This window comes from Lygodium microphyllum, chromosome 15 (assembly GCF_053477565.2).
Source record: "Lygodium microphyllum isolate KBCC chromosome 15, Lygodium_microphyllum_v1.1.10, whole genome shotgun sequence".
Lineage (NCBI taxonomy): Eukaryota > Viridiplantae > Streptophyta > Polypodiopsida > Schizaeales > Lygodiaceae > Lygodium > Lygodium microphyllum.
Window position 1 is genome coordinate 23,433,587 of NC_141149.1, and position 26,509 is coordinate 23,460,095.

A 26,509-nucleotide genomic window follows, 5' to 3' on the forward strand; every position below is an offset into this window, starting at 1 on the left:
AAAGCACTTGTTTTTTTTCAGCAGTTGGATGCAGCCTATTCTAGAGGCAACTTCACAGAGACATCTAAGATACGCAAGGCAGCTACATTTTTGAAGGGAAATGCATTGCAGTGGTGGTCTACACCTCTTATTCAAGGGAATTCACCTACCACTTGGGTCCAGTTTAAGCAAATGTTTGCTTCAAATTGGTTGACAAGTACGTTTGAAGTAGACATTATTACAGCTTGGAATCCGTTGAATTCCAAAGATTGCAAGGATCAATATAATAAGAAGTTTTGGGATGCATTGCTGCCAGTTACTTCTTATCGCACAATACCCCTCCATGAGCAGGTGGAGACGTATATTTGTGGTTTGCCAAAGGATATTCGAGATTTTTACATTAAGTCTACTTTTTTCAGCATGTCTCAGCTTATAGAAACTGCTACTATAATCGACACATTGCTGCGTGGAAAGGATGCAGGATTCCACGATGATGATACCAAGTCACATGTCAAAGAGTCAAAGGCTGAGAAAAAAGATAAATTTGAAAATCAGGGCAAATGTGAAAAATAGGGCTGGAAAGAGGAACAGATTCTAGAGAAAGAGTGGGAAAAGTGATCCATTATTACGTAAACCTCAGTTTCGGCTGTCAATATGGTTTATCATACTGAGCTAGATGCCATGAAAGAGCAATATGTTGCTGATTCGAACTTTGCTAATGTTTATGATCAGCTTTGCAATGCCCAAAGGTATGGATACTTTGTGTAAGAAATGGATTTTTGATGATGCATGGACGATTGTGTCTCACGAAGCAGTTAAGGCCTAGAGTTATCACTAAAAGTCATGCTCCTCTGTATGTAGGACATAGAGGTATTGATGCCACGGTCAAGGCAATGGAGCATTTTTTTTATTGGCCAGCTTTGAGGTATGATGTAGAATAGTTTGTTAAGACATGCATCGTATGCCAGAAGATAAAGCATAAAAGGCAAAAGATGATGGATTTGTTGTAGCCCTTGCCTATTCCAGATAGGCCTTTGCAGAGCATTGCAATGGACTTTATTTTTGAGCTTCCTAAGACATCTACAAGGAATGATGGGATATGGGCTATCATTTGCAGGTTTAGCAAACAAGTCCATTTCATTCCAATGAGGAAGAAAATAAAGGCTGATCATATGATACGATTGTTTTTGTAGCACATCTTTAAGTATCATGGTATGCCAGAGTCGATCATTAGTGATCGAGATCCTTGGATGACCAGTTTATTTTGGAAGGGCCTGTTTGAGAATATGGATATCACGTTGAAATTCTCATCATCCTTTCATTTGCAAACAGATGGTCAGTTTGAGCAAGCAAATTCCACTGTGTTAGATCTTTTGAGGTGCAATATTTCAGACCACAAGACACAGTGGAAGCAATATTTGCCCTTGGTTGAGTTTTCTTATAACAACATAGTGCATAGTTCTATGGGCAAAGCTCCGTTTGAGGTGGTAGAGGATGGTAAGAAAATACCCCCTATTTTGCACACAAAAGATAAGATCTTTGAGTTTGATTGCTATGTGAAAAGCGTGGATGCAGCTTATCAGAAGGTTAAGTATGCGCTTCAAAGATTACAAGATAAGCAAAAGAGAGTAGTTGATTGTCATAGGCGTGCTTTGCACTTTGCAGAGGGTGATTATGTATTGTTGCAATTTGAAAAGGCACGGCTGAAAAAGATAAAGGGCAAAGAGCGATTGTATCCAAAGCTGTCTATGAGATACTATGGGCCATTTCAAGTGTTGGAGAGGACCAATGATGCATGCTATAGGCTGAAATTGCCTCCACATTGGCGGACACACAATGCCTTTCACATGAGCTTGCATAGACCTTTTCATGGAGATCTGCCAAAGGATGTCTCTGCTGAAATTCAGTTGGAGGTTGAAAGAGCTCGATGAAATATTGGTACCAGAGAAGATTTTGGCACACAAAGAGAGGAAGATCAGGGGTAAGGGTTCCAATATGTACTTGGTGAAGTTTCATAATTATTCACCAATGGATGCTAAATGGATGGAGAAGGATGACTTGGCAGACCATCCTCAATTGTTGGAACTTTACCTTGATGCTTTGCAGTTAGAGCCGACTTTAGTTCGGGCTCAATTAGGTTCAACAGAGCAGAGACCCAGAGTATTACCCGATGCTTGTGAGGGAGCTAGCACCTCCGCTCCTTAGTAATGGACAGCTCTAGAAGTAGTGGATCTCGAATGTATTCAACATACATTCAGGGTACTGTAGCTGAACAATATGTTTGCGAGGAGATCACTATTCAGTGTACTAGTCACTATGTTTGGTATGTAGATTGGTATGGTTTTCACTGCAGCTTTGAAACTGTACATTTGCATCCGTTATGCTAGTGTGTAATCAGTTATGCTTGGTAGGGCATTGGTTATGCTTGGTGTCGCATCACTTAATGATAATCAAGGGTTGATTATTAAATGTTGGTTTTCAGCGTATGATCATTAATATTCAATGGTATTCTGCTCGCTTTTTGATCAGCTTGAGAACCATTTATGGTCACTTTTTGGATCAGTTTTGCATCAATTTTTGCATTGATTGCTGGTCAGTTTTTGCAATGGTTTGCAATAAGTTTGGGGTCACATTTGTAGCAGTTTGTGATTAGTTCTCAGATCAATAAGTGATCAGTTTATGATAAGATTATGCTCAGTTTCCAATGGTTTATATCTAGTTCCATGGACGATGGCATATGTTATGATGCCATTGATGTTTTAGCCATGGTTTGTGCTTGGTTATGCTATGGTTTGGTTTTGCCAAATGAGTTAAGCTCATGAGAAATGGACATGTCATGTGATAATCTGGCAATGTTTTTGAGATTCTTTGTGAGTCTTATGTTATGTTATGTCGGTTGGTAATTTTCAGTATATGTTGGGCATATGGAATGGTTGAACAACAGTGCGCAATGTTATGTTGACTATGATGCCCTCTGGAAAATTCAGTGTAGTACTTTACTTTTGATGCATTTGGCAGTGCAATCGAGGACGATTGCAAGGATTTCAAGGGAGAGTGCTGTCATGAGGAGATGTATTTTTGAAACCTCACTTAATATGTGAAATAATTTTTAATCACATGGTTAAGTAAATGTTGCACATGTGAGGTGTAATTGGGGTTAGAGTAAATTTACGAGCCCGAGACCGGTAGAAATCACGGGATGTCAAAGGCAAAAGTTGCTATAAGTTATGTTGCACAGGTACTTGGTAGTATCTGGTGCCAGTTGTTGGCCTAGATCGTTCATTTGACCATAAGTGTTAGTTGGTGACACTAGAAAAGTGGTGTTTAATGGTACCTAACGGCAATCTGATGGTCAAGGATGACACAAAGACACTCGGGAATGGAAGTTGTCTAGCCAATTTAATTATTGGTCAGTCATTATTTTTCAGAGCACGGAAATAATTACTAGGTTAATTTTTAGTATTTAAAGAGTAAAAATTAATATTTAGCACAAAGACACTCGGGAATGAAAGTTGCCTAGTCAATTTAATTATTGTCTAGTAAAATTATTTTTCAGGGCACTGAAATAATTATTAGATTAATTTTTAGTATTTAAAGAGTGAAAATTAATATTTAATTATGGCTAATGCTGAAAAAACCATTTGGGAAGGCTGCCATTTGTTAAAAATGCCCATGCAAGATTGAAAAACGTGTGTAGAGGTTGGAGAGAGGCATTTTTAGTGTATTCAGCCTACAAGAGAGAGGGAGGAGAGGTTGCTGGTCTGATTTGTAGCAATTGGAGGACCTTGTGAGGCTGCCAAGGGTAGGAGAAGACCAATCAACAGCAGGAGACAACATCTACAGGCTGTTGAGATAGGGCAGCAGCAGTAAATGACCGATTTTCTTTAGTTCTTTACGTCTACAAGTTGTTGTGGCAGGGTAGCAGCTGCATTTGACTGATTTTCAATCATTCTCCGTGATAAAACTTTGAGTTTTCTCTCTCTACAGCTTTCTCTCTCATGTCCCAGCCATTTCACAACCTTGCTCTGAAGATCTCAGCATTTGGACCCTTGGAGGTTGAGAAATTTTGGATTTCTTTGCTGTAGACCCTTATTTGAAGAGCAGCAATTAGCGTTTAGCAGCGGCCTCGGGAAGCGTGCCAAAAATTGGAAGCTCCAAGACTTGGATTTTTCAGGGCTAAAGGTGAATTTCAGCTAAATTCAGGTGGAGGACTAGCCCCATTGAATTTGGGGCATTTCCATCGTCTATGAAGTGGGTGAAGGCCAATTAAGTGTCCGAATCAAGAGGCAAAATAGATTGAAGACTTGCTGGTTACTTTGGAAAGCAAGGGGAGTTTGGATTGCAAAGGGGATCGGGAGAATCCCATTGTAAATCAACTTCTTGTTCAATAAAGCTAAAGAAATACGGAAAGGGGTGCCAATTTTGGAGCCAATCAGGTGTGCATTGTCCAAGATGAGTAGTAGGTAAATTTGTATTTTCAGATTTGCATTAATTGTTTGCTATTGTAATAAAGTTGTAATCAGGGATTTATCACCCTTCCGTGCCATCCACGGAAGGAAGGCTGGTTACAGGTAGCATTGTTGTCTTCTGTTATGAAGACTCCTACGGAGGCTTACTGGAGAGTTGCTTTGTGCATTTTGTGCTATTTATAGGGGACTAGATTCTATGGGAACATGTACAAAGAGGGGTCACTCTTTTGGATGGAGTGACTCGATTGGGCATGTGATGTGGATTTGAGATGGTCCACTACGTGTTACGCTTTCTCCCTAGGATCGGGAGCTATCTCATGGAGCAATAAGAAGTAGCTTACCATGGCACTTTCTTCTATAGAGGTAAAGTACCATGCCCTTTGTTCTACAACTATGGAGGTAGTTTGGCTCCGTCGGATGTCGGTGGAATTGGCTTTTCAAAGGTAGGACCTAGTCAACTACGTGTGGATAACCAGAGTGCCCTAACTTTGGCAAAGAATCCTATGTTTCATGCTTGCATGAAGCACATCGAGGTGCAGTATCATTATGTACGGGAGTGGATTGTGGATTTCGAGCTTGTAGTGGCCTAGTGTCCTCCAGCGGGAAATGTAGTGGATCTTTTCATGAAGCCTTTGCCCAAGGCTTCTATGCTTCATTACATGAGATTGTTAGGTCTTCAGGCTCTCCCACGACATGAGAGGGGGTATTATCTTACTTATTTTATTTATGTCAATTTGTCATGTCCTGGTTGTGAGATGTGTCAAAGTTTGATGGAGACATTGGAGCTCTGACTACGTTTCCTTTAAGTTTTATGTACATTTCTTCCACTTGTGCACAATTAGTCTTCATTACTTGTGTTTGCTAGTTAGGCGCCAGTCAGTGCTGGTCTGCCAATCAGCAATTTTGCTCCAGGATGCTGGGATTTTTTCCTAGAGTGGCAACGTCAGCATTTTCACATTATTTTGTTGCTGCAGACTGTCAACTGCATTAAATGTTGTCGGACAGACTAGACGACCAGTTTGGAAGGATTTCAGCTATTTATAGCAGTCACTTGGTTGGGCAAATCATATTCTCTTTCTGCAGGTTGTGGAGTACACTCCGTCTCCTACATACTTCTCCATCGTTGGTTCTGCCATCGTCTTCAGCTTGATTCGGTGCTCTTATTGACAATGTGGGTTGTGAGCAGAGACTGATCAGTCCATTCTCTCTTTCCTTTTGCATGTAGTATTCATTTCAGATTCAGTGCATATTATCACTTATCTTTCTTCTCTTTCGTTGTCTCTCTCTTTTTCTTTCTCTCCATGTTCGTGTTTCTCTTCCGTTGCACTCTCTCATAGCATTGTAAGTAGTGTTCAAACTAATGGGACTATTATAAAGGTAGACAGTTGCCAAGAAATGCGTTATAAGGTTATTAAACTCATTCTATATGTGGGTATTTCTTAAATATATGAATAGGTACTTTATGTCAAGATATGCAACGGTGCAGAGAAACAAACATAGAGTGTGTATGGCAAACATTAAAAGAGGAGAAACTCAGAAATACACGAATATGATGATGATGCTTTGAGTCATGCTATGAGAAGAAAAGTTGATACAATGGAGCCAAAGCCTAGAAGATTGTAGTGTCCTATTTGACACAAGCAATAGCACATGTGGGAATCCGCACAATGAAGGGAGCGAAAGGTGGTCCTCCGAGCTGTGGGCTATTGAAGTAATCATTGGAAGGTCAAGGATAGCTCTCCAGGAAGCAAAGCATAGTCCGTTGATGTCGGCAAAGGATGAAGAAGATGATTACCAGTAGTCCAAGGAGTGAAGCGTAGTCCTTAGATGCCAGGAGGATGACCTTGGTTGTGAATGCAGATCCCAGAAGCTAGAATGCCGAAGATGCAAATGTTTGATGGATAAGAGTTGCAAATGCAAATAGGATCATTGACACTAGGGTGTGGAAGATGTTGCTAGGTGTAAGATTGCTTATGCTAGGTTGTAGAATGGGATGGTAGGTAGAGGGGAGGACTCCAAACTCCAAAACGCAAATGTCAGGTTGACGCCAGTAAGATGGGAGCTAACACTTGTTGGTGGAGAGCTTGTAGATGATGCAAACACAAAGTGGATGATGACGTGAGCTGGAGAAGATTGATGCATGTGTAGAGAAACCTAATGCCAAGCTAGAGAAAATTAATGCCAAGGTGGGTTAAGCTTCCAAGTTGCCAAATGCAAGGTGTAGAACAGCCTATGATGGTGCCATGGTGAGTGATGGTCGCCATAATGAAGGAGAGAGAGAGATTCCCACCACGAACCACATTGTTCACACGAAGGGGTGTGAGGGCAATGGAGAGGCTGAAGAGAGAAAAGAAGGATATCGGAGTGGTGAAAGAAGAGTGGAGATTGACTTATGAGTGGTGTAGAATGAATGGAGAGGCGGCTTATTTATAGGCCTTAGATGTCTAGGATGGGTTACCACTATATGGGCACCCATTGATAAAGTGACAGGAATGAGGACACTAGTCTTTTTTAGGGTTGTCTGTGTGAAAACCTAAGTGAAGTGAAGAAACCGAAGAAGTGGTTTCTCAACATCTACTCTTTGGCCCAAAAAGGGATGAAGGAAGAGGAGCAAAGAGAGATACAATGAAGATGTAGAGGATCTTGGAGACCCAAGATTTCCACTTGAAAGGAAACCTACAGTAAGAAACAATAGATTGGATGAACTGCAGAATATGACTCCACCTCGGGAGAGAAGCCACAAGCTTTGTCGCTCCATGTTTGTACGAATTCGAAGGCCTTGTCACGAAGTCACGAATCTCTAAGGCCTCGAGCTAGATGGTATCTAAAGATCTTGGGTATCGATAAGAGAAATGACTGCTTGAAGGCAACCTCCCAAAGAGTAAGTGGTGGGTAAAAACTTCATGTTGAGTAGGTAGCCCTTTGAGGGCAAAGAGAGTATTTCCCTCTCTAAATCCCCCTTTGCGAGAGATAGGGAATCTAAAAACTCATGGATCATGGACTCTGAATTATCTAATGATGAAAGAGGTGCCATCGGTCATGTCGAAGAAGGTATTTGGGATGTCGAAGATGTCGAAGAACTCCTAGAGTTGGCTTCTCGAACCTAAGCAGTCGAGGGTGGGAAAAGGTGAGGATCATGTTGAGCCAAGGGCAGGCAACAATATCTCTCAATGGAGTGGACTATGGAGTTGAGTTAATGAAAGGTGGTGTCCTACCACTGTATCTTGAATGGAGTAGACTATAGAGCCGAGCTAATGGAAGGCGGTGAACAATCATTTTTCTCTCGAATGAGTTAATTATCGAGGGGATGATATCCAACAATCATTGTATCTTGGTGGAGCGGATTGCAAAACCACGGGTGGTTGAGGTGGCATCCTTGAAAGCCTAGAAGAAATAGGAGTAACCTTCATAGCATATTGTAGTGGTCACGAGGAGGCTATGGTGTTTGATGATCCCCTTGTTGCTTGTGAAGACTTAGGGTGCATTGTATGCGTCTTATTTCCTTGAGCATAAAAATCTAAAAGTTGGTGCAGAATGAACTTTGTGGCCTCGAAGGGAGATGTGGAAAAACGAATGTCTGGGGTAGATGCATATCCTCTAGCGGTCTAGGGAGCAAAGGTCCATATCGATAAGCATAAGTGGGAGGTTCGGTGATGTCGGAAGAGGAGCACCTAGTGGTTTGTCCCTTGTTTGTGGAGAAGTCATAGCATCAGAGTATCAACCTCTAAAAGGCAAGGTGGGAGGCAGAGAAAGAAAAGAGTATCTCTATCTCCCGGTGTAGGGAAAATGAAGGGGCAAATCAGTAGATAATGTTGAACGTGCAGCTTGTCTTTGCCTTCTTTGGAGAACAGGGTCTTTAGCTCTTTGAGCTCTTGCACTCTGATACCATGTCAAGATATGTGATGGTGCTAGAGATAGTAGGGTTTGTGGGGAGAAACAGAGTGTGTACAACAAACATTGAAAAAGAAGAGGAACTCATATACAAAAGAGAAACACGATGATGATGTACTGAATCATGCTATGAGAAGAAAAGTTGATATAGTGGAGTTGAAGTTGAGAGATGACTGCAATGTCTTGTTTGCCTCATTTGGATACTGCGGTATTGAAGTAATCAGTGGAAGGTGAAGGATAGATGTCGAGAGAGCAAAGCACAATCCTTTGATGCCGTTAGGGATGAAAAAGATAATCACCGACAGTCAAGGGAGCAAATCGTAGTCCTCGAATGCTAGGAGGTTCGCTTGGTGTAACGTGTCCGCTTGTCCACTTGTGGGACACGTCTTAGCAGCCCATCGGGAGGGGAGTCTAGAAAGCGCCACCTGGCACTCGCAAGGAATCTCACGGGGTTTGCGATCTAGGTCTTCTCGAGTCTGTCCCCAAGCGGAAGTATCAGGCCGTTCCCACTAAGGACCGACCTGAAGTCAAGGTTTCTTTCCTATCAGCCAAGTCTCTAGGAAGTAGCTAGCGTCGAGCTCCAGATGAACCACTTTGTGTAGGAACAACAGAGTCGAAGCGGATTTATGCTGCACTTGGTTCATGGAGAATGGGAAACGAGAGGGATGCGAAGCTCAACCTCTCTGCCCATAAGGCATAGTCTCATTCCGCTCACCTAAAATAACATAAATCGGAATTCTAACTCTACTGACTCTAGGTCTTCACAGTTTCGTTATTACGTCTTTTGAGAAAAGTTCCCAGCTAACCGGAACCACCCTTCCGTAGGACGGACCCAAGTCATGTCCACCGCACTTTTCTCGATAGCTTTAGTTGTCTAATTAGGTCCTACCACATTTATGTGCGACATTTAAAATCACCTTCATTAATTAAGCCTTTTAGGGCACAGAGTTCATTCACGTAATTTACAACACATACAGAAAAACAAAACAAGCAGTCCTTTTATCAAACAAGTTCCTTAACTTATTTTTAAGTTAATCTTTGTCTCCTGCCCATACATGAGAATTATGTATCCCTTCTGTCCAACAGAAGTACCTGGTCCAAATCTCATGGCACCGAAATTTCCATCCTTTATCTAGAATAGGATCTTCCAACGTCCCAGACGTTGGACTCACGTGGATCTCCAACTCCATTCTGGACAGGCAAGGGGTGTCCAGAGCTCCACCTGACCCACAAGCGGTCTAGGAGTGAGATGCCATTTCCGTGGTTGGCCTTTTCACCACTCAACCATCGGCCTGTGAATCGAGCAGTGCCCTCTCGAGATAATCCGCGATGTGATCTTGGGAATGATCCACGCGTGCAAAATATCATTTCTTAATTAATCCAATTAAAATTCAAGCACAATCAAAGCAATCAGCCCTAATATCATATTCTAGAAAAATATTCCTTTATTCCCATGGCAACTTGTCATTACAGACCCCTGCCATGCATTTGCCATCAACACAAGCCTTGGAATATTTATCCAAATCACAATGCAACAATCCCTTGATTGAAAGAAAAACATTTAGAGTGTTGTTCAATCAACCAACAAAACTAATTGTATTTTTTCCAAACAATACAATAATAGACGCGACAATAATTCCATCTCATATTCACTCTCCCCCTTGGGGCCAAAGAGTAGAATTTACTTAATATTCCCTCCTTTAGCCTAAGGCATATTCTAAAGGTTCCAATACTATACATGACGTAAGTTCTATCATTCCAATGCAAATTAATCAATCTAGCAAGAGCATTTATGCCTCTTCTCTAAGTGACAATTGTCTTTTAGCAATTTCCTACTACGCAACATTTTTTTCTTGGCTTTATCTTCCTTTCTTCCAAGGCAAGGAGTCTCATGTTATCGATGCAAAGTTTACATAATCTCTCCCATGTATGTACCGTGTATATGCATTTGCGAACTTTAAACAATATTATCCTCGGTAAAGATTAATCAAAGACTCATCGATGCTCAATACTTTAGTGTCCCATATGTTGCTTATGCTATGCGTGGATTCATCACATAGCAACTAGGTGCAATTTAACTCCCTTTGATACAAGCACTTCACAAACTTCATCTTTGAATATTTGAGATGCGATTTATCCTTTTCAATGACCTATTCTAGCACCACAAGGTACGGAGCCTAATGTATCTCTTGTGAGCATTAAAACAAGCATCTATCAATTTGAAAATATATTACTTACGATCGGTACCGCAATTTGATTGACAGTGATGCCTTCGCCCGAAGCTCTGTTGCTGGTTGTAGGATTGTCATCTGCACGTGACATTCTTTGCTTGGAGGCCATCGTCCACAAGTAGACTCAAGAGATTAAGAAGGTGGAATAGATTCGAGATGGAAGAGCATAAGAGAAGATGGTTAAATCGAGGATCGAGATAGAGGGAAATTGTGCAGCCTCTCGGGGTAACTCTTCTCTCTCTCTCTCTCTCGCTCTCTCACAATTTCTTGGAGGGGTATACTCTCTCCCTCTCTCTTGCAACCTTTCGGGGTCTCCTTATGTTCCCTTGTGCCTCCCCATGCCTCATATTTATAATGAATTAGAGAGGAGGGGATAAGTCTGAGAACAAGAGTGGAGGGACTCTTAGAAGAGTTAGTGATCTGATGCTCAGATCATAAATCTGATGGTTGCATTGGCTTCAAAAGGGGGGTAAAACACCAAGACACTTGGTTAGAAAGCTCTTAGTTCACTCCTTTTCTCTGTTCGAAGTGCTGTCTATTGCCTGTAGACTGCGATCGCAGCGCGCGCGATCTTGCCAGTCACTTTTCTTTATTTCTCTTTTTATAAAATCTCCAAAACTAACTAAAACATCACTTGTCTTTTCTTTTAAATGACTTTTAGTTCTATCTTTTTAGGATAATATCTAAAATATAATAGTTCCCCCCCCCCCCCGGCCCCCCCAAAAGAATCTAATATTTTTGGACCATTTAAACTATACACATTAATACTAGTGATTAATATGGCTCATAAGTCCCGTTCACATTGTACTTTTCGTGAAGGGTGGCTACGGTCCTTATCAATCCGATAAAAATGTCAGATTTATGACTCTCGATTTTTTAAAATATATTTTTAATTGAATGAAAATTATTAACTATTAATGCTAGTCAGTTTTTACCTTAGTTAGTCTTTAGTTAGTAATCTTACTAACTTATTAATTGACTAACTAACTTTCAAACTAACCAACTAACTTTTATTGCATGGAAATATTACACGTGGGTTGCAAACGTAGATCCCAAAAGTCAAAATACTGAAAATGCAAATGTTCGATGGAGAAGAGTTGCAAACACATATAGTGTCATTGATGCCAGGATATGGAAGCTGTTGCCAGGTGCAAGATTGTTGATGCTAGGTTGTAGGATGTGACACTAGGCAAGGGGAAAGACTCCAAATTGCAAAATGTAGATGCCAAGGTGATGCTAGGAGAATGGGAGTTGACATTTGCTGGTGGAGAGTCTCCACATAATGCAAGCGCAAGGTGGATGATGAAACCAGCTCAAGAAGACTAATACCTATGTGGAGTAACCTGATGCCAAGTTGGAGAAAACAGACGCCAAGGTAAGGGAAGCTTCCAAGTTGACAAATGCGAGGTGTGGGATAGCCTATGATGATGCCAAGGTGAGAGAGATGGTTAGATGATGCCAGGGTGAGATATATGGTCGTCATGTTGAAGGAGGGAGATTGATGTCCACCACAAGCCACAATGTCCACCTGATGGGGTGCGAGGGTAGTGGAGAGGTTGGAGAGAGAAGAGAAGGATGTCAGAGTGACGAAAGAAGACGAATAGAGAATGATTGAAGAGAGGTGTAGAGTCAATGGAGAGACCATCTATTTATAGGCCTCAAGTGTCTAGGATGGCGCACAATTATGTGGGTTCCTATTGATAAAATGACCAGAATGAGGACACAAACCCTTTTTAGTGCTACTAGTGCAAAACCCTAACTAAAGTGAAGAAACTATAGAAGCTCTACCCCAAAAAATGGTTTTGAACTATTGATTAGGTCGTCTTGGATTCATTCGATATGCTAACATGGATTATTATTAAAGATTGATATTAATTGCAAAGATTTTGTTTTTGAGTAGTTGTCCATCTATGCTTCTTCTATATATAAAGTTAATGTTGGTCATGGATAATGAGCTAATATGCATATAAATCTTGATGTTATGCTAAATGTGCATTTGTATTATATATAATCATGAATCAATCAATGTTTACTATGTCATCAAGTCACATATATTTTGCATGTAAATATGGAGGTGTATAGTTTTTTCCATCTTGAATGAAACTTGTTTTAATGTTTTACGAAACTCACGTGAACCCTATCAAACCCATTTCATACTTGCTATGAAAAATCCTTTGTAATAATTTATGAAGGTAGAATCATAGCCATTAGTGAAAGCCCTTGTATTTATACGTTTGTCCAATATATTCATTGTTGAGCTTACCAATGTTTCTTTCTAGGATTGACATCTTTGTTTTCACAAATAAATAGATTCAAATTCTTTTGTTGATGTTTGTTGCTTTGGTTAATGATTTGATAATGTAGATTGTTTTGCATATGTATGTTGTTTTAATGGATGATTGGATAATGGATTGCATTCACTGTTAAAGAACTTGTACTTGGTGGATTTTTTTAGGTTGAACAAGCTCTTGAAAGCATGGAGGCGGAGGCAACTAAATTCTACGATGAGGAACGAGTGAATGTTATTGAGGACGAGTCTTCTGCTATAAGAGATACGATGTAAGTGGCATAGCAAGTAGGTGTAGTTATTTGGTCCAAGGCTTATTAAATGTTCTCATTTTGGGATATTGCTTTCATGTGGGAACATAGTAGAAGAGACAAAGTTAATAGAGACTTCTTTTGTTTCATTGGACCCAAACATTTTAGAAAATGAGTTAGGTGACTCAACAAAGCAGATGGTTCCTTAGCACATGGCCATCAAATCGAGGGGTTAGACAAGTTGCCACAGATAACTGCTAGATCCACCATAGCACATGGCCCTCAAATCGAGGGGTTAGAGAAGTTGCTACAGATAACTGCTCAAGCTACCCTAGATCCATGATTAAGTCCCTTGGATATTATAGGGAGGGAGAGATGATGACAACATGGCAGTTAAGAAACGCGTTTCTTTAAATTTGAAACTTACGAAACATTTCTTAAAGTACAAAACATTTTTGAGTGGAAAAAACGTGGGTGGTTTTTTGTGTTGGTGAGTTGGAACCCAAAACATGGTTTTTTTGACAAAAACTATTGGGAAATGTTAAATATGATGATGATGATGTGCAATGACTCGTGAGGGTTCAAGATTTTGGATGAGAGATTGATTTTTTTGTGATTTTGTTTAGTTATTGGACTTAAGTATCTATTCTTGTTTTGAGAGTTGAATATTATACGACTTTAGTCTCATTTATGAGTTATTTATAATATATTATAATTCATTTGCGATTTTGACATTTTGTTAGTTTGTTTTGAAATGAGAATCATGATGTTGCAACTTGACTCAGTTCACATTGAATTTCAATTTTCTTTGTATGATATGCATGAATCATAATGTTTGAGTTCAAAACCATAGTATAGCTTCAAAGACTAACTTTAATATAAGTGACAAGTCAATAATGAACCATACATATGTAACCTATTATTCTCAATTGACTCTATTGTCACTCGAGCTCAATTGGCCATTTTTTGTTTAAGGGAGAGTTCCATAGATGTTTAGAACCTCTTTCCCTAGTCAAAACTATTAAGAATCCCTATATAAAAAAATCCATATTTCTTATTTTACCCTCTCTTATGAAACACATTTTTTGACGTTTCATTTCTAAATGTTTTTGATATGTTTGGTTGCTATGGATGACAGAGCACTAGAATGGTGGTTATTGAGAGTATTAGCAGATATTGGACTAATCCTCCATGACAAGGTTTGTTATCTGGCCCATCTTGATATGTGGATGGAGCTGCATAGGGTCTAGAGTTTAAATGTGGTGATTACATAGGATGTCATATAAATGAGTCATTGTGTTGTTTTGATAGGGCTGTTTAACTACCCTAGCTTTTAGGTTGTATCCATACTATAATACCCTTAGTTCTTAGGGTGCATTCACATCTAGTGATCTAATGGTTTGGGGATGTATTATGAGCATCTAGGTTGATGTCCAAGGTTTCTTGCTTGTAAATGATTGCTTTCCTTAGCAATGGCCTTAGGTATGGAGAAATGGAGAGCATTATCGCTTGACCATATATTTAGGATAAATGGATGAACTATTACTAAGATGTATTGACTCATTGATTCGAATTAATTTCATGCTCATATACCTTAAAAGGTGATTAGTATCTTATTTGAGTATTTTAAAAATTCGGTCAAATGTTTATCTTTTCATACAAGAACGACCAATGGCTAGAATGTCTTATCATTATATTTGGGTCATCTTCAATGCCCAAGAGGAATCAAAAGTTTAGTCGGGTGGTTGAATTGACAAAAAAGCCTTGATGTCTAGGACTTTTTTACTTGGTGGTCACATTGACTAGAAGCTTGTATAATGAGTGAGTGGAAAGCGAAACCAAACGCTCATGGTCAAAGAAACAAGCCATAAACTAGTGGCCTTATACAATTAAGCTCTCTTAACTCCAAATTTGGCGACTTTTAAAATTAAGGAGATTGCTAGTTTTGGAAGTTGTTCAAATGAAAATTTTGTTGTTGTCAAAGCCTCATAAATTTTGCAAGAAATGATTTTTTCTTTAGCAACTATCTCAAATTTCTTAACCATTTGAGAGATTTTTAGAGGAGAAAGTTTAGAAGCTCTTTTCTCTAGAAAAGTGGCATGTAGGATCTAGAATAGGACACATGTCATTTTCAAAGTGATAAGTGACTTTGCACTTGTCATTTTGCTCAATACTTATCATTTTTAGTAAACACTTATCATTTGTAGCATTTGTTAGATTTACTTATTCCAGCATGTGAACACACGTTATTGTGTGTAAAAGTGCATGTTTAGGTGTGAACACTCTTTACATCAGTTAGTATTAAATAAGGGCCAAACATGTAGGTGGATATGTCAACTTACATATTGAGGCCCTATTACTTGTACTTTCATCACAAACTATCACATGAATACATTTAGCTTGTTGTGTATTTGCAAGAGTTCTCTCTCTCTCTCTCTCTCTCTCTCTCTCTCCCCATCATGAGCTTTATCCTCCATAGCTTGCAAGGCACACATGAGCTCCATGGCTTGTTATAGAAGAAAAAGAAAAAGAAGAAGAAGAAGACGAATAGATTAACCTGCACAAACTCATAGCCAATCAGTCCAAGTATCACCAGCTTCCTTAGGATTGCCTTGTTTATTGCTCATGTCAGCTGCTTACTCTTGTCAGCTACCTCTCTCGCATCTCTCTCTATGGAGTTGCTTGACATTGCACATCGCCTACTTTGATGCAGTGGGCCTGTTCTGACATGCAGTCCTAACACGCATGGTGCTTGTCCTTGTCTGCCCTTGGTGTCCACATAGTTGTCAGGTATGAAAGGTATGATACGGTACGGTACGATAAAACACGGTACTAATTGGTACCTTATGATTTTATAAGGTACGGTACGATATTAGTACGAGAAAAAATTAAGATAATTTTTTAAATAACAAAAACCATAAATCATTAAATGATAGATCATAAAATACATGTTTAAAGTGGAAATAGCCATTTCATTACAGAATAAGATGAATACATGAGGGTGACCATGGCGGTCGCATGGGCTACGCAAAACATGCGATACAACTACAATCTAGTATATTTGATACAAAAAAAAAAGAGACCTATGTGACATGTCATATGAATGATGAATCTATGATGAGGCATCACTATCATCATCATCATCATGATCATCATCATCATCAGAACCACCTAAGTGCTCATCAAGAGAGTCTGAAGATGACTCCTCGGCATTCGATGATGAGACAGACTCAAACTCATCCTCACTGATGAGGTTACCATCATTATCAAATGATGGCACCCTAGGTGGCGGTTATGTAGGCAAGAGGGGGTGTCATCATGAGGCACAAGATGTGAGCTACTAGAGTCTCGCTTTACATATGTCTGCAAGCCACTCGAACCATTCCTCCTCGATGATGGAGGGCGTTGAATGACCATGCCCCTGCTACCACCTACTCGAACTCCTCGCCCACGAGCACGCTGACTGCTAGTGTCACGAGTATTTGTTGCTATGAGCTCTCTATTGAGCTCTGCAAAAATCATCTCCTCCTCGTCCACCTCCTTATGTACACTCGGAAGAGTGTTGCCCGTCAACTTGAATGTATCAACATTCACCTACACAATCATCAATGCAATGATGCACGTAAGATTGATCATGATTCATTGTAAATACTAAATGCTAAAGTCTAAATTGTAAAGTATAAAGTTTAAACTTCAAAGTTCAAAGCAACAAATTTTAAATGTTATGGTTAAGTGTTTAAACTTTACTTGCTTCGGACTACCAATGCTCATGATAGCCCTCATCATGCGTAAGTTAGTGCGGCAATAGACTAGCCGCTCTAACTGTCGTGTGCTAAGCCGATTGCGAATCTTTGTGTGAATGAGAAGATAGGCACTCCAGTTTCTCTCACATGCACCCAAAGAGCAATCCTGGGCAAGGACCCTCATGGCTAAGGGCTGAAGGGTCTCCAATGCGTATCCAAAGTTTTGCCACCAAAATAAAGGCTTCACAAGTGACTCTCTCCTCCAACAAGTGGGAGAAGCAAAAGCCACATGTCCTCTCTGATCTGCATAGCATCCTAGCTTCTCTAGCATTGCATTGTGGTCTTCAATAGTGTAATGTGTCCACTCGTATCTTTAGGACACGTCTTGGCAGTCCATTGGAAAGGATGTCTAGAAAGCTCCGCCCGGCACTCCCATGGAATGTTCTCGCATCCAAGCGTCCTCCTGCTCCAAGTAGTGCTCAACGGAGAGATCTCTCGCGACGGGTTCGGTCCACTTTTCCGACGCGGTTAAGAATCCCCTTGGTTAGGGTCAGACAAGCAGCCGGGGGTAATTGAAGCTGCCTCTTCCTTCAGGCCTTCATCTTGAAGCATTAGATATCAATTTTTCCTTTAATTCATTGATTAAACAAAGCAAAACAATGCTCTTAAATCTGTAACAAGCACAAACATTTCCATTGGTCGTTTATTGTTTGGCCAATTGCTAATGAATGAATCCTTCTTTTCGAATGCATCCAGCACTCGATCCGGGATGACTTGCGACTTGGCAAGATCCCCTATATCTTGGGTTAGGGTTGTGCCCTATTAACCCGACTTGGTCAATACCTTAAGTTCATATGTTATTCCACTTTATTGGTTTGTCCTTTGCTCTAAGCAATTATCTTTACCCTACAAAGATACTATATTAGGACGATTATTCATCCTATTGCAAGATAACTTACGTAAGAATCTGCCAACCTCATTCCGAGAATTGACCATTCCCTTGTGATCCAATCATAAGATCATACGACTCTGCACTTGTTGCACAAGTGTCGCATCGAACTATGAGACTATTCTACTCATCAAATGGAGTCACAAAACAATCTGTTCCTGATTACATTAGGTTGATGTTGTCAGTCCTAGGGTTCCAAGTTCCATCTTTTTAGCGAAAGATTCTTAGGAACAAACCCTAGATCACTTTTCAAGTATGTTCCGTTGTCCCTACATTCGGTGAATGTGGACTATTTAGGGTATAGGAGTTTCAGTTTTAGCAATACGTGCGATTAGGTCACGTATTAATTCCTAGTGAGTTCTTTGGAATTGAATTAACTCTTTTTAAAACGAGTACTCCGCGTGTTTAGGCGTTTAGGTTTATGCCAATTTGTTTAATTCTTGAAGATAATTACGTTATCATTTCCATAAATACATGACTCGTTGTCTACGCGTAAATTGATTTTCAACCCAAACTTATCGATTTAAGATCAAGCATAGGTTAGGTTATAACCTAATTCCAATTAATCATCCTATAACTTGTGAACAAGATTTATGCTAAAACAAGCAACCTTTTACTAATAATTATGTAGTTGAAAAACGATAATTGACTAGTTTATGCAACTTAGGAATCATTACATGCCTTGCACTTTCCTATGGATTCTTAGCACTTTCCACGATGACTCATTGCGAAGAAGATATGGCTTAATGATGTGACATGTAATTTTATACTTCCATGCCTAAACGGAGTGCACTATCTTAATTCCGTTTTGTAAATATGGACTAAATGTATATCAATTTTCTAAAGCATTTAAGACAAAAAATGCATCCTATTTCCAACAGTTATCCTTGCACGATTATAACAATACCAAATAAAAATTAGGAAGGAAAACTTGGACTTGTGGCGAGATGTCCACGTGGATGCTAGGGGACGATCCTCCTGTGGTTGCGCCTTGGGCTTTCTTAGGAGCCATCGCAAATGTAGCCTTTTCGCCTTGGGCGCGGAGTTACGATCTTGTCCGTCTCCTTCGTATGCGAACACGGAAAGGGATTTGGGGGGGGAAAGGGGCTTATAGGGCTCCAAGGTTTGGGGGGAGAAAGGGCTTTAAATAGGCCCACATGAAGGGGGGGTTTATTAAGGCCTTTGGAAGCTTTCCCAAGAAGCTTCCAAAGCTTTTGGGGATTTTTGTGGAGCCACGTGGAGGGAGGTGGCTCCCCTTGCGCAGCGTGGCGACGGCCAGGGCCCGAAAGGCGACGTGCAGATGGACGGAAACAGACTGATGTAGCAGCTCACGACTCCTTCTACAGCAGCGGCACAGTGCGGCGATTAGACTTCTCCTTCACGATATTGATGTAGCTTTGCGGACCACCCTCTTCACCCACTTGAGCTTTCCAATGTCCTCCATGAGCAAGTCCAAACAATGACTTGCACACAGAGTCCACACAATGATAGGGAACTCGGCCTCAAGCAAACGGCCCATGCGCCGACTATTCAATGCATTGTCGATAACAACTTGCACTACATTTGAGGGGCCCACCTACAACCACAATTTACAAATTACAAGTTATATATAAATCAAATTTCAATTATGAATCATGATATTATGATTTATCATTATGAAAGAAAGTGAAACAAATTTAAAACGCAAATTGCAATGTATATCTCAATGATAACTTGTCAAATGTGGCGGTAGATGAATGCGGCTGTCGTTTTTCTCCCCCTCTTGCCGGTATCTACGGCCCATAAAAAGTAAGTGCCGAGTGGATATGAGTATGTTGATGATGCCCTGTTTCTTACGATCACTCCATCCGTTGGTGAGAATGGAGCAACCATATTTTATCCATGTGGCCCGAATAGGATCAAGGGCTCTATCAATCCTCTCCTTCTCTTCATGAAACTTTCTCGTCCTCATGTCGTTGTATGTGACATCGGTCCATCCTTCACATGGACCCACATTGGCAATGGCTTTTACCATCTTCTTCCATTGCTCTTGCGTTAGGACATTGAATGCAAGATTGCACTCAATCACCGTGCGTGCAATTTCAATGTCCGCAAGTCGTTGCCTTTCTCTAAGAAAGGCAACCGATCCATGCACATGACCGGGTGCTTGAGAGAGAGACGATTGTCTCTCCGGCACCACATGAGCCTCCACTCTTTGTCTTTTACCGGAGCCGGATGCGGATGTGGAGCCCCCACCACCAATGGTAGAGGCCTCTCCCGCATCGGTTGAAGATACGCCCACATTGGATGCTTCCTCTTTAGTAGGCATAGGAGTTGGTGCCGATAAGCCACTTCCTCCTCTTGTGGATCCCCCTCTCATCTTGGCAAGAATCTCCTCCGCAATGTTTGGAGGGATCTCCTTGCATGGAGCAACTTGCCCCTCCGTCTTGGAAAGATGTTGGAGAAGCCGAGTTGCACCACTTGTATAGCGCTTCCCGCAATACTTGCATGTCCAATGGTGGGAGTTGGACTTCTTTGTGTCCCTCTCCACATGGATCACATGCAAATTGAAGGCCTCGTGCTTCTCACGAGTCATGGTGCCGATGACGAATAAAGAGAGAGAGAGAGAGAGAGAGAGAGAGAGAGAGAGAGAGAGAGAGAGAGAGATGCTTGAGTCTCGACTCTTGACTCTTGAAAGTTGAAACTTGAGTCTTGAAAGTTGAAAGGGAGACTCGAGAGGCCCGAGGGTTGGGATAAAGTTGAAAGAGCAAGAGTGAGAGAGAGGGAATGGGAGATGAGAATGGCAAATGCTTTGATAGGGTACGGGATAGAGAGGATGGGATATGAGATTTGACTCTTTGAGAATGGCAAATGCTTCAATAGGGTGCGGGAAAGAGGAAGATGAGAATGGTAACTTGTAAGTGCTTGCTGAATTGGTGTGGAAGCATGGAGGAGAGAAGCACCTTTTGTAGATGAGAGAAGGGTCAAAGTTCAAAGTTCAAACAGTCAAAGTCTAAAGAGAGAAGGAATCCAAAGTCTAGACTCTAAAGAGAGGGCTGCAAGTTGGAGCCTGGAAGGAATCCAAAGAGGAGCATTAAGTTTTGCATGGATGATGGCTGGAATTTGGAAAAGGGGGGTGGGGCGAGGTATCCAAGGCTTCCCAATCCCCCCAAAAAGTGCAAAGTGCACACTGCAGCCTGCAGGAAAATCGCAGGAAACGCGGGACGTTGGGGCGCAGGAATTTATGTGGAAAGAGCACGCGCAGGCCAGGTGACCGAAATAGGCCAGTTTTATCGCACGAAATCGTACCGTATGGTACCGTACAGATCATATCGTACGGACCGTTTCGTACCACCTACGGAGGCTACTATGGGTGTGCACGGTCCATGCTCAACACTCCAGATTGGCTCGTGTATTGAGCACTGCTTGATGTTCATGACCAGTCCTGTTCGTCGTCCTCTATGCGAGCTGATTGACATGTGTTGAGTGCCCCCCCTGACGTTGATGACTTGTTTTGCTCGTCTGTCTCTGCTTGAGCTGACTGTCACATGTCACATCACCGCAAATTTAATGTGGCTTAACTAGTGCCTTGATATCATGTCTCTATCTTGACCATTCAAAGGATAAGGCCTAAATTTAAACCTTCATTAATGTGAATTTTATTTTTTTAAAGTGATTGTTCATGCGCAAGTTCGGGGTTTTCAGCTTTGATAAAGAATTCTTCCAATTTCATGTGGGCCTTTTTCAATTTCAGCCCAAATTCTCGAGTTTTTTTCTTTGAACTACGAGCAGTTTACATGAAATTGGGGATGTTTGATTTATATCAAAATTTCTCGTCATCCACCTAATAAAATTGGGTCTTTTTATATGTGAGCTCACTTATTTCAAAAATTTCCATCAAAGTTTGACTCTTTTTCAATTTGAGCTCTATCCATGGCATCTACCATTGGGATGTTGAGATATGGTATTGCAATTGCAAAATTCTTGGGTATCACGTTTGCCATCTAGAAGATAAAGATCCATCTCATACTCATGCGAGAAGGCGCATGGAGAGTTGTCTCCACTAACGAGCCTGAGCATGTTCGGGGCAATGCATAACTTATTTAAGAATGGCTTGAGAAGGACGAAAGATCTTATAGCAAGTGTCTTCTCTCTCCCACTTGACGGCATCAGTTTGCTTGCATTTGGTTCTTCTCCGCTTGGCATCATCAGTCCCAGCTTGGCATGTGCTCTCTCCTTCTTGGGATTAGTCTTTAGGCACTTCGCATCAACTTCTTGAGCCCTTGATATTTGCATTTCCCCGGGGACATCCTCCACATCTGGCGTCTTAAGGATTGCGCTTTGCTTCCTAGACAACGTGTGTCTCTCTCTGGCGCTTGCTCCTACCATAGCTCTTGCTTCCACTCCATTCTTCCACTTCAGGGCTCACTCCATTCAACTAGTATGAGAGCTATCTTCCCCAAGAGCTTGAGCCCTGACCTGACATTGCTTCAACTTCCATTCAAGTTACCTATAATTGGGTTTCACCATTGGCAAACCACCATAGCTCCACTCCTTGAGTTCGTATCGGTCATCCATTACTTTGGCACTCATCAAGGCTTGTTGGAGCTTGGTTAGGGAACTAGTAGGTGTGGGAGAAATGCACTAAATTTGTAAAATCAAGTGGCCACTAGTGATAAATGTTTTTATTATTCTTTGTGCACCAGGCTCACTCCCATGAAAGTTGTAATTCAAACTTAAGGCATATTTAAAGCACATGAGTGGAATGAGTCAACAATTTTTCAATCTGAATATCAATGGGTCACTAGGAACTCCAAGGATGGGTATTAGTAGAATCTCGGGTGGCGGGCACCCACAACAGGCCAATTAGGGTTTCAAAACCCTAATTTTCAGGATTGCAGCAAATCGGCCTATTATATATGGTTCAAGCACTTGTTGTCTGTGGTGTAGTTCATTGCAGGCTCTTAGTCCACCTTCTAGGTTGAGACCACCTTCTAGGTTGAGACTTCTGTTTCGAGTTGTGTAGGTCCACCTTTTAGATAAGCTTTTGGGGTCTGAGCTCTGATACCATGATGAAAACATACCTATAGAGATGTGGATAGCAAGAAGCAAGGATGGATATTGAGGGTAGAAAAGAACTGAAGCTGCAGATTGCAAAAATGAGAACTGGAGCGCTACATAGTTTGCGATGCCTTGTCAAATAGTTGAAACACACTGTTTACTGTATGCTGTGTGCACACACTATTGATTACCCCTGCTGTTGAATGGTGATATGTTTCACAGGCATAGTTGTGAAACTTTGCCTCTACTTCAAGACAAGGAAAGGTGGACCGTGACAGGTGGACCGTGACTATATTATGGTTGTTTGGCTGCATTAACCAGAGGGACAGGTTCAATAACATGCACTCGTCTGAAATTTGACTCGACTGTTCTGAGATTTATGCGTGCAACTTTGTTCCTAAACTATGACTCCAATTTAAATGTGTCTTACAAGCTGCTGCATCCACAGGATATGCTTTCAATTAATATATTGAGTGGCCTACAAACCATCCTTTTTTTCAAGAGAAGAGGCCTACAAACTGTCTTTTACCTGATACGTAAAGATGGAAAGAGTTTCATCATTCTTATGGCTATGCTTTAATACGGTTAAAAAGAGGTGGATGGGTTTATCTAGCGATTGAAAATTTTCAAGATATTGTAATGTAAAGTTTATTTTTATATAGATACAGCTATCACTATTGTCCTATGTTGGCTTCATGGGCCATCTGTGTAGTGCTCATACACTAAGCACATTGATTTTTAAATGGTAAGAGATGACTTAAATTCATTCTTTACAGAAAAATGGAAAGATTCAGATCAGTTTAGCCCAAACGATGTGGTTTAGACTCGTCTAAAGCTTTGAAGTCCTCAAAATGTTTTTATTGTGCATTATATGTTGGCTTTTCAAGCCAATCCCATGGTGAGCGCCTCTCCAAGCTGGATAATCGATACATTACTTTTCTGCTTTAACTTACCAGGTTTGAACAAAGTGAGCATATTGAACGGGAGTTGGAGCTAATGGGAGAACAAATCAGGGAGACTATTCAGAACATGAACATGAGCCAAGTGCGTTTATTGGGTTTGAATTAGTGTATTAATGAGTGTGGTTACTACTTTAGCCTTGAGAAAATGAGCATGCTTGGCTTTAAGAATGCATGTCAAGTTGTGTATTGATAACTAGAACTCTAGATAGGTGGATGTTCAAGAACGTTGGTAGGCATGGAAATAGAGGTATGTAGGTGCTATTAGATATCATTCCTTGACAACTGATGCATAACTTTTATAGATATCAATCTCCATGTTTTTTCGTTTGCGGAGTGATTGGAGTTGCATTAAAAGTTTTGAGTTTCTTGCAGGCTGGGGAAGACGGTGGCAGTCCCATTGATGTTGTTGTACGAATCCTCAATAATCAGCTTAGCTCACTTGTATGGATTGATGAGAAGGTAGACCGCACAAATAGACAGACACAAGATGCACGGATGAACACACAGAACATGCGTGCATGCACAGAGAGAGAGAGAGAGAGATTAAACTACCTATATGGAAAAGAAGAGATTTTAAGTAATTAATATGATTATCCATCGCAGGAAAAAAGTGATGTTTTTGGTTGTTTTTCCGCATTTCTATCAGGCAGAGGAGCTTTCTGCAAGGCTGCACACTGCATTGGAGAATGCTCCAGGAGCTGACAAGGCATGGATAGACTCCAGGCTCCGTGGAGCTTAGCTTGGACATAGGTAACAGTCATGCTTGAAGCAGCTGTACTGAAAATTGAGGAACATGCTTCAAACAGTTTCAGACGGGTTTGTACAACGAATATTGGGGATGTAGCTGCACAGATCATTCTACAGCTTGGTGAACAAGCACCTTACTTTAGTAGCTACACAGATCATTCAACAGCATTCCTTTGGCGTAGTTTGTACAAGAGCTTGGATCAAATTTTGGAAGAGAGCTGTCAAAGGATGGCAAAACCTGTGATACATGGCACTCAAGAGTATATATGCAACCTTTATCGAGCTATAGATATGGCACCACTGGGGCCGTACCGTTAAGAGAAAAACTATGAATGAATACCTGCTTTAGATAGCTCAGCGGTAGTCACATAGATTTTGGTTTTCTGTGCTTTAGTCAACAGCCATTCTTATGGCGTGCTTTGTAAAAGATCTCGAAGCAAACTTTGGAAGAGAGCTGTAAAGGATGGCAATGAGTGCTATACATGGCACTCGTGACCACCCAGGTCATATTGTGTATGAAATTTTACATAACTCAGTGGAACTCAGTGGTAGTCACACAGATATGGGATTTCTGTGCTTCATTTGACCCAAAAGTAGGCTGATCATCAGAAAATCTTACTTTGGCTATTCATCTGGTTCCATGTGCATCAGTAGTTACCAACTTAAAGTTTTGTGGGAATGGTATCCTTTCTGGAGTTGTATATGAAAACTTCCACGCGTAAATGTGTTTATAATTTCATAGATCAGCTTTAAAGCTTATTGTATCATCATATCTTGTAATCCATAGTGGGACTTGCCTTGTAGGTTTTATCTCACGGCAGATGTTCCAGAGGTAGACCTTTGATGGCGAAAGCTCTTTAATACTTGTAACTGAGCGACCCAATGAGAAAGTGGTCTCTACTGTGTTCATTAACAGAATCTGCAACAAAGAGCTATATAAGGCCCTAGCAAGCAACTCGAACATGCAGAGGGATGTGCTTGCGAGAGTCTGAGGAAGCCATACAAGTAGGATGGTGCAACAAGGTGGCAATGCAATTAGGAACGCGGAGAGTTGCAGCAAATATTGACCAGACCCAAGCTATAGCCCCCCACATACAGTGTGTACATTGTAGAGGAAATCACCTATCATCTGAATGCTGTGATTCCAAAGCAAGGCCTTGTGCCAATTGTGGAAGATTCGGGCATGATGCCATGCATTGTCGATTGCCAAGATGGTTACCTTACCAGCAACCTTACACGTGTTGCAAGCAACCGTTGATGGTAACGGCTGCTTTGATTTTTCAGAGCACACGGATGTGTCTGAGGTTTCACCGCTATTAGGAGAGACATCAATGGGTTCACTGGTGGATGGACTTGATGCTTTATTCCTCAACTCTCCAGCGCTCTTAGTCTCAATGCTCTTGGGGTCCACAACCACCTGTAGTTGCTGTTGTTTTCATTGTTTTCTCCTTTTTTTCTTGGTCAGTGAAGGTAAGTGTCGATATACACCTGCAAGCAGGCTTTTTTTGGTGTCTCAAAAAAGGGGAATTTTTTCCCCCGGGTGGGGTTTTGTGTTTTTGTCAACTACAAAAACAAACTATGCATGGAACTCCAAGAGTTTGTACTATAGACAACCGTAAGCCAATTTGAAGTGCTACTGGTTATCTGGGCGAGCTAAAGGCTAAGATACAGGATTGGCCTTCGCAACAAACCAGAAATACTGGTGTGTCCCGTGAAACAGAATGAAGTTGTGTATATGGTCCATAGAGGAAAGATTGTCATGATATGAGATATATGAAGAGCATGAAACATTCTTACCCTTGGATGATATCATGTCTATGTGCAGGACAGTAGGGGCATTCTGAAGAAGATTTTTGGCAAAGAACACCTGCACTAGATTCGTCACTATGATGATGTTTTCAAGGGGTAGAATAAATATTATGTAAAATCATCTAATTCTAACTGAAGTTTATTAGAAAGT

The 26,509-nt window shown here is 40.9% G+C and overlaps 1 protein-coding gene across 3 annotated transcripts in view; it reads left to right on the forward strand.

Annotated features, from left to right (window-relative positions):
* The window catches only part of EMB2766 (structural constituent of nuclear pore), a 72,791-nt gene extending 47,681 nt beyond the window's left edge, over window positions 1-25,110 (forward strand). For 2 of the 3 annotated variants that reach the window (XM_087693962.1, XM_087693963.1), the window contains exons 7-10: window positions 13,026-13,129; window positions 23,797-23,884; window positions 24,175-24,261; window positions 24,449-25,110. In XM_087693962.1, the coding sequence (XP_087550088.1) occupies window positions 13,026-13,129; window positions 23,797-23,884; window positions 24,175-24,261; window positions 24,449-24,541 (372 nt within the window). In that variant the 3' untranslated portion in view covers window positions 24,542-25,110. The remainder of the gene's footprint in view (window positions 1-13,025; window positions 13,130-23,796; window positions 23,885-24,174; window positions 24,262-24,448) is intronic. The other variant, XM_087693964.1, reaches the window with a different exon arrangement.
* Window positions 25,111-26,509: the final 1,399 nt, after the last annotated feature.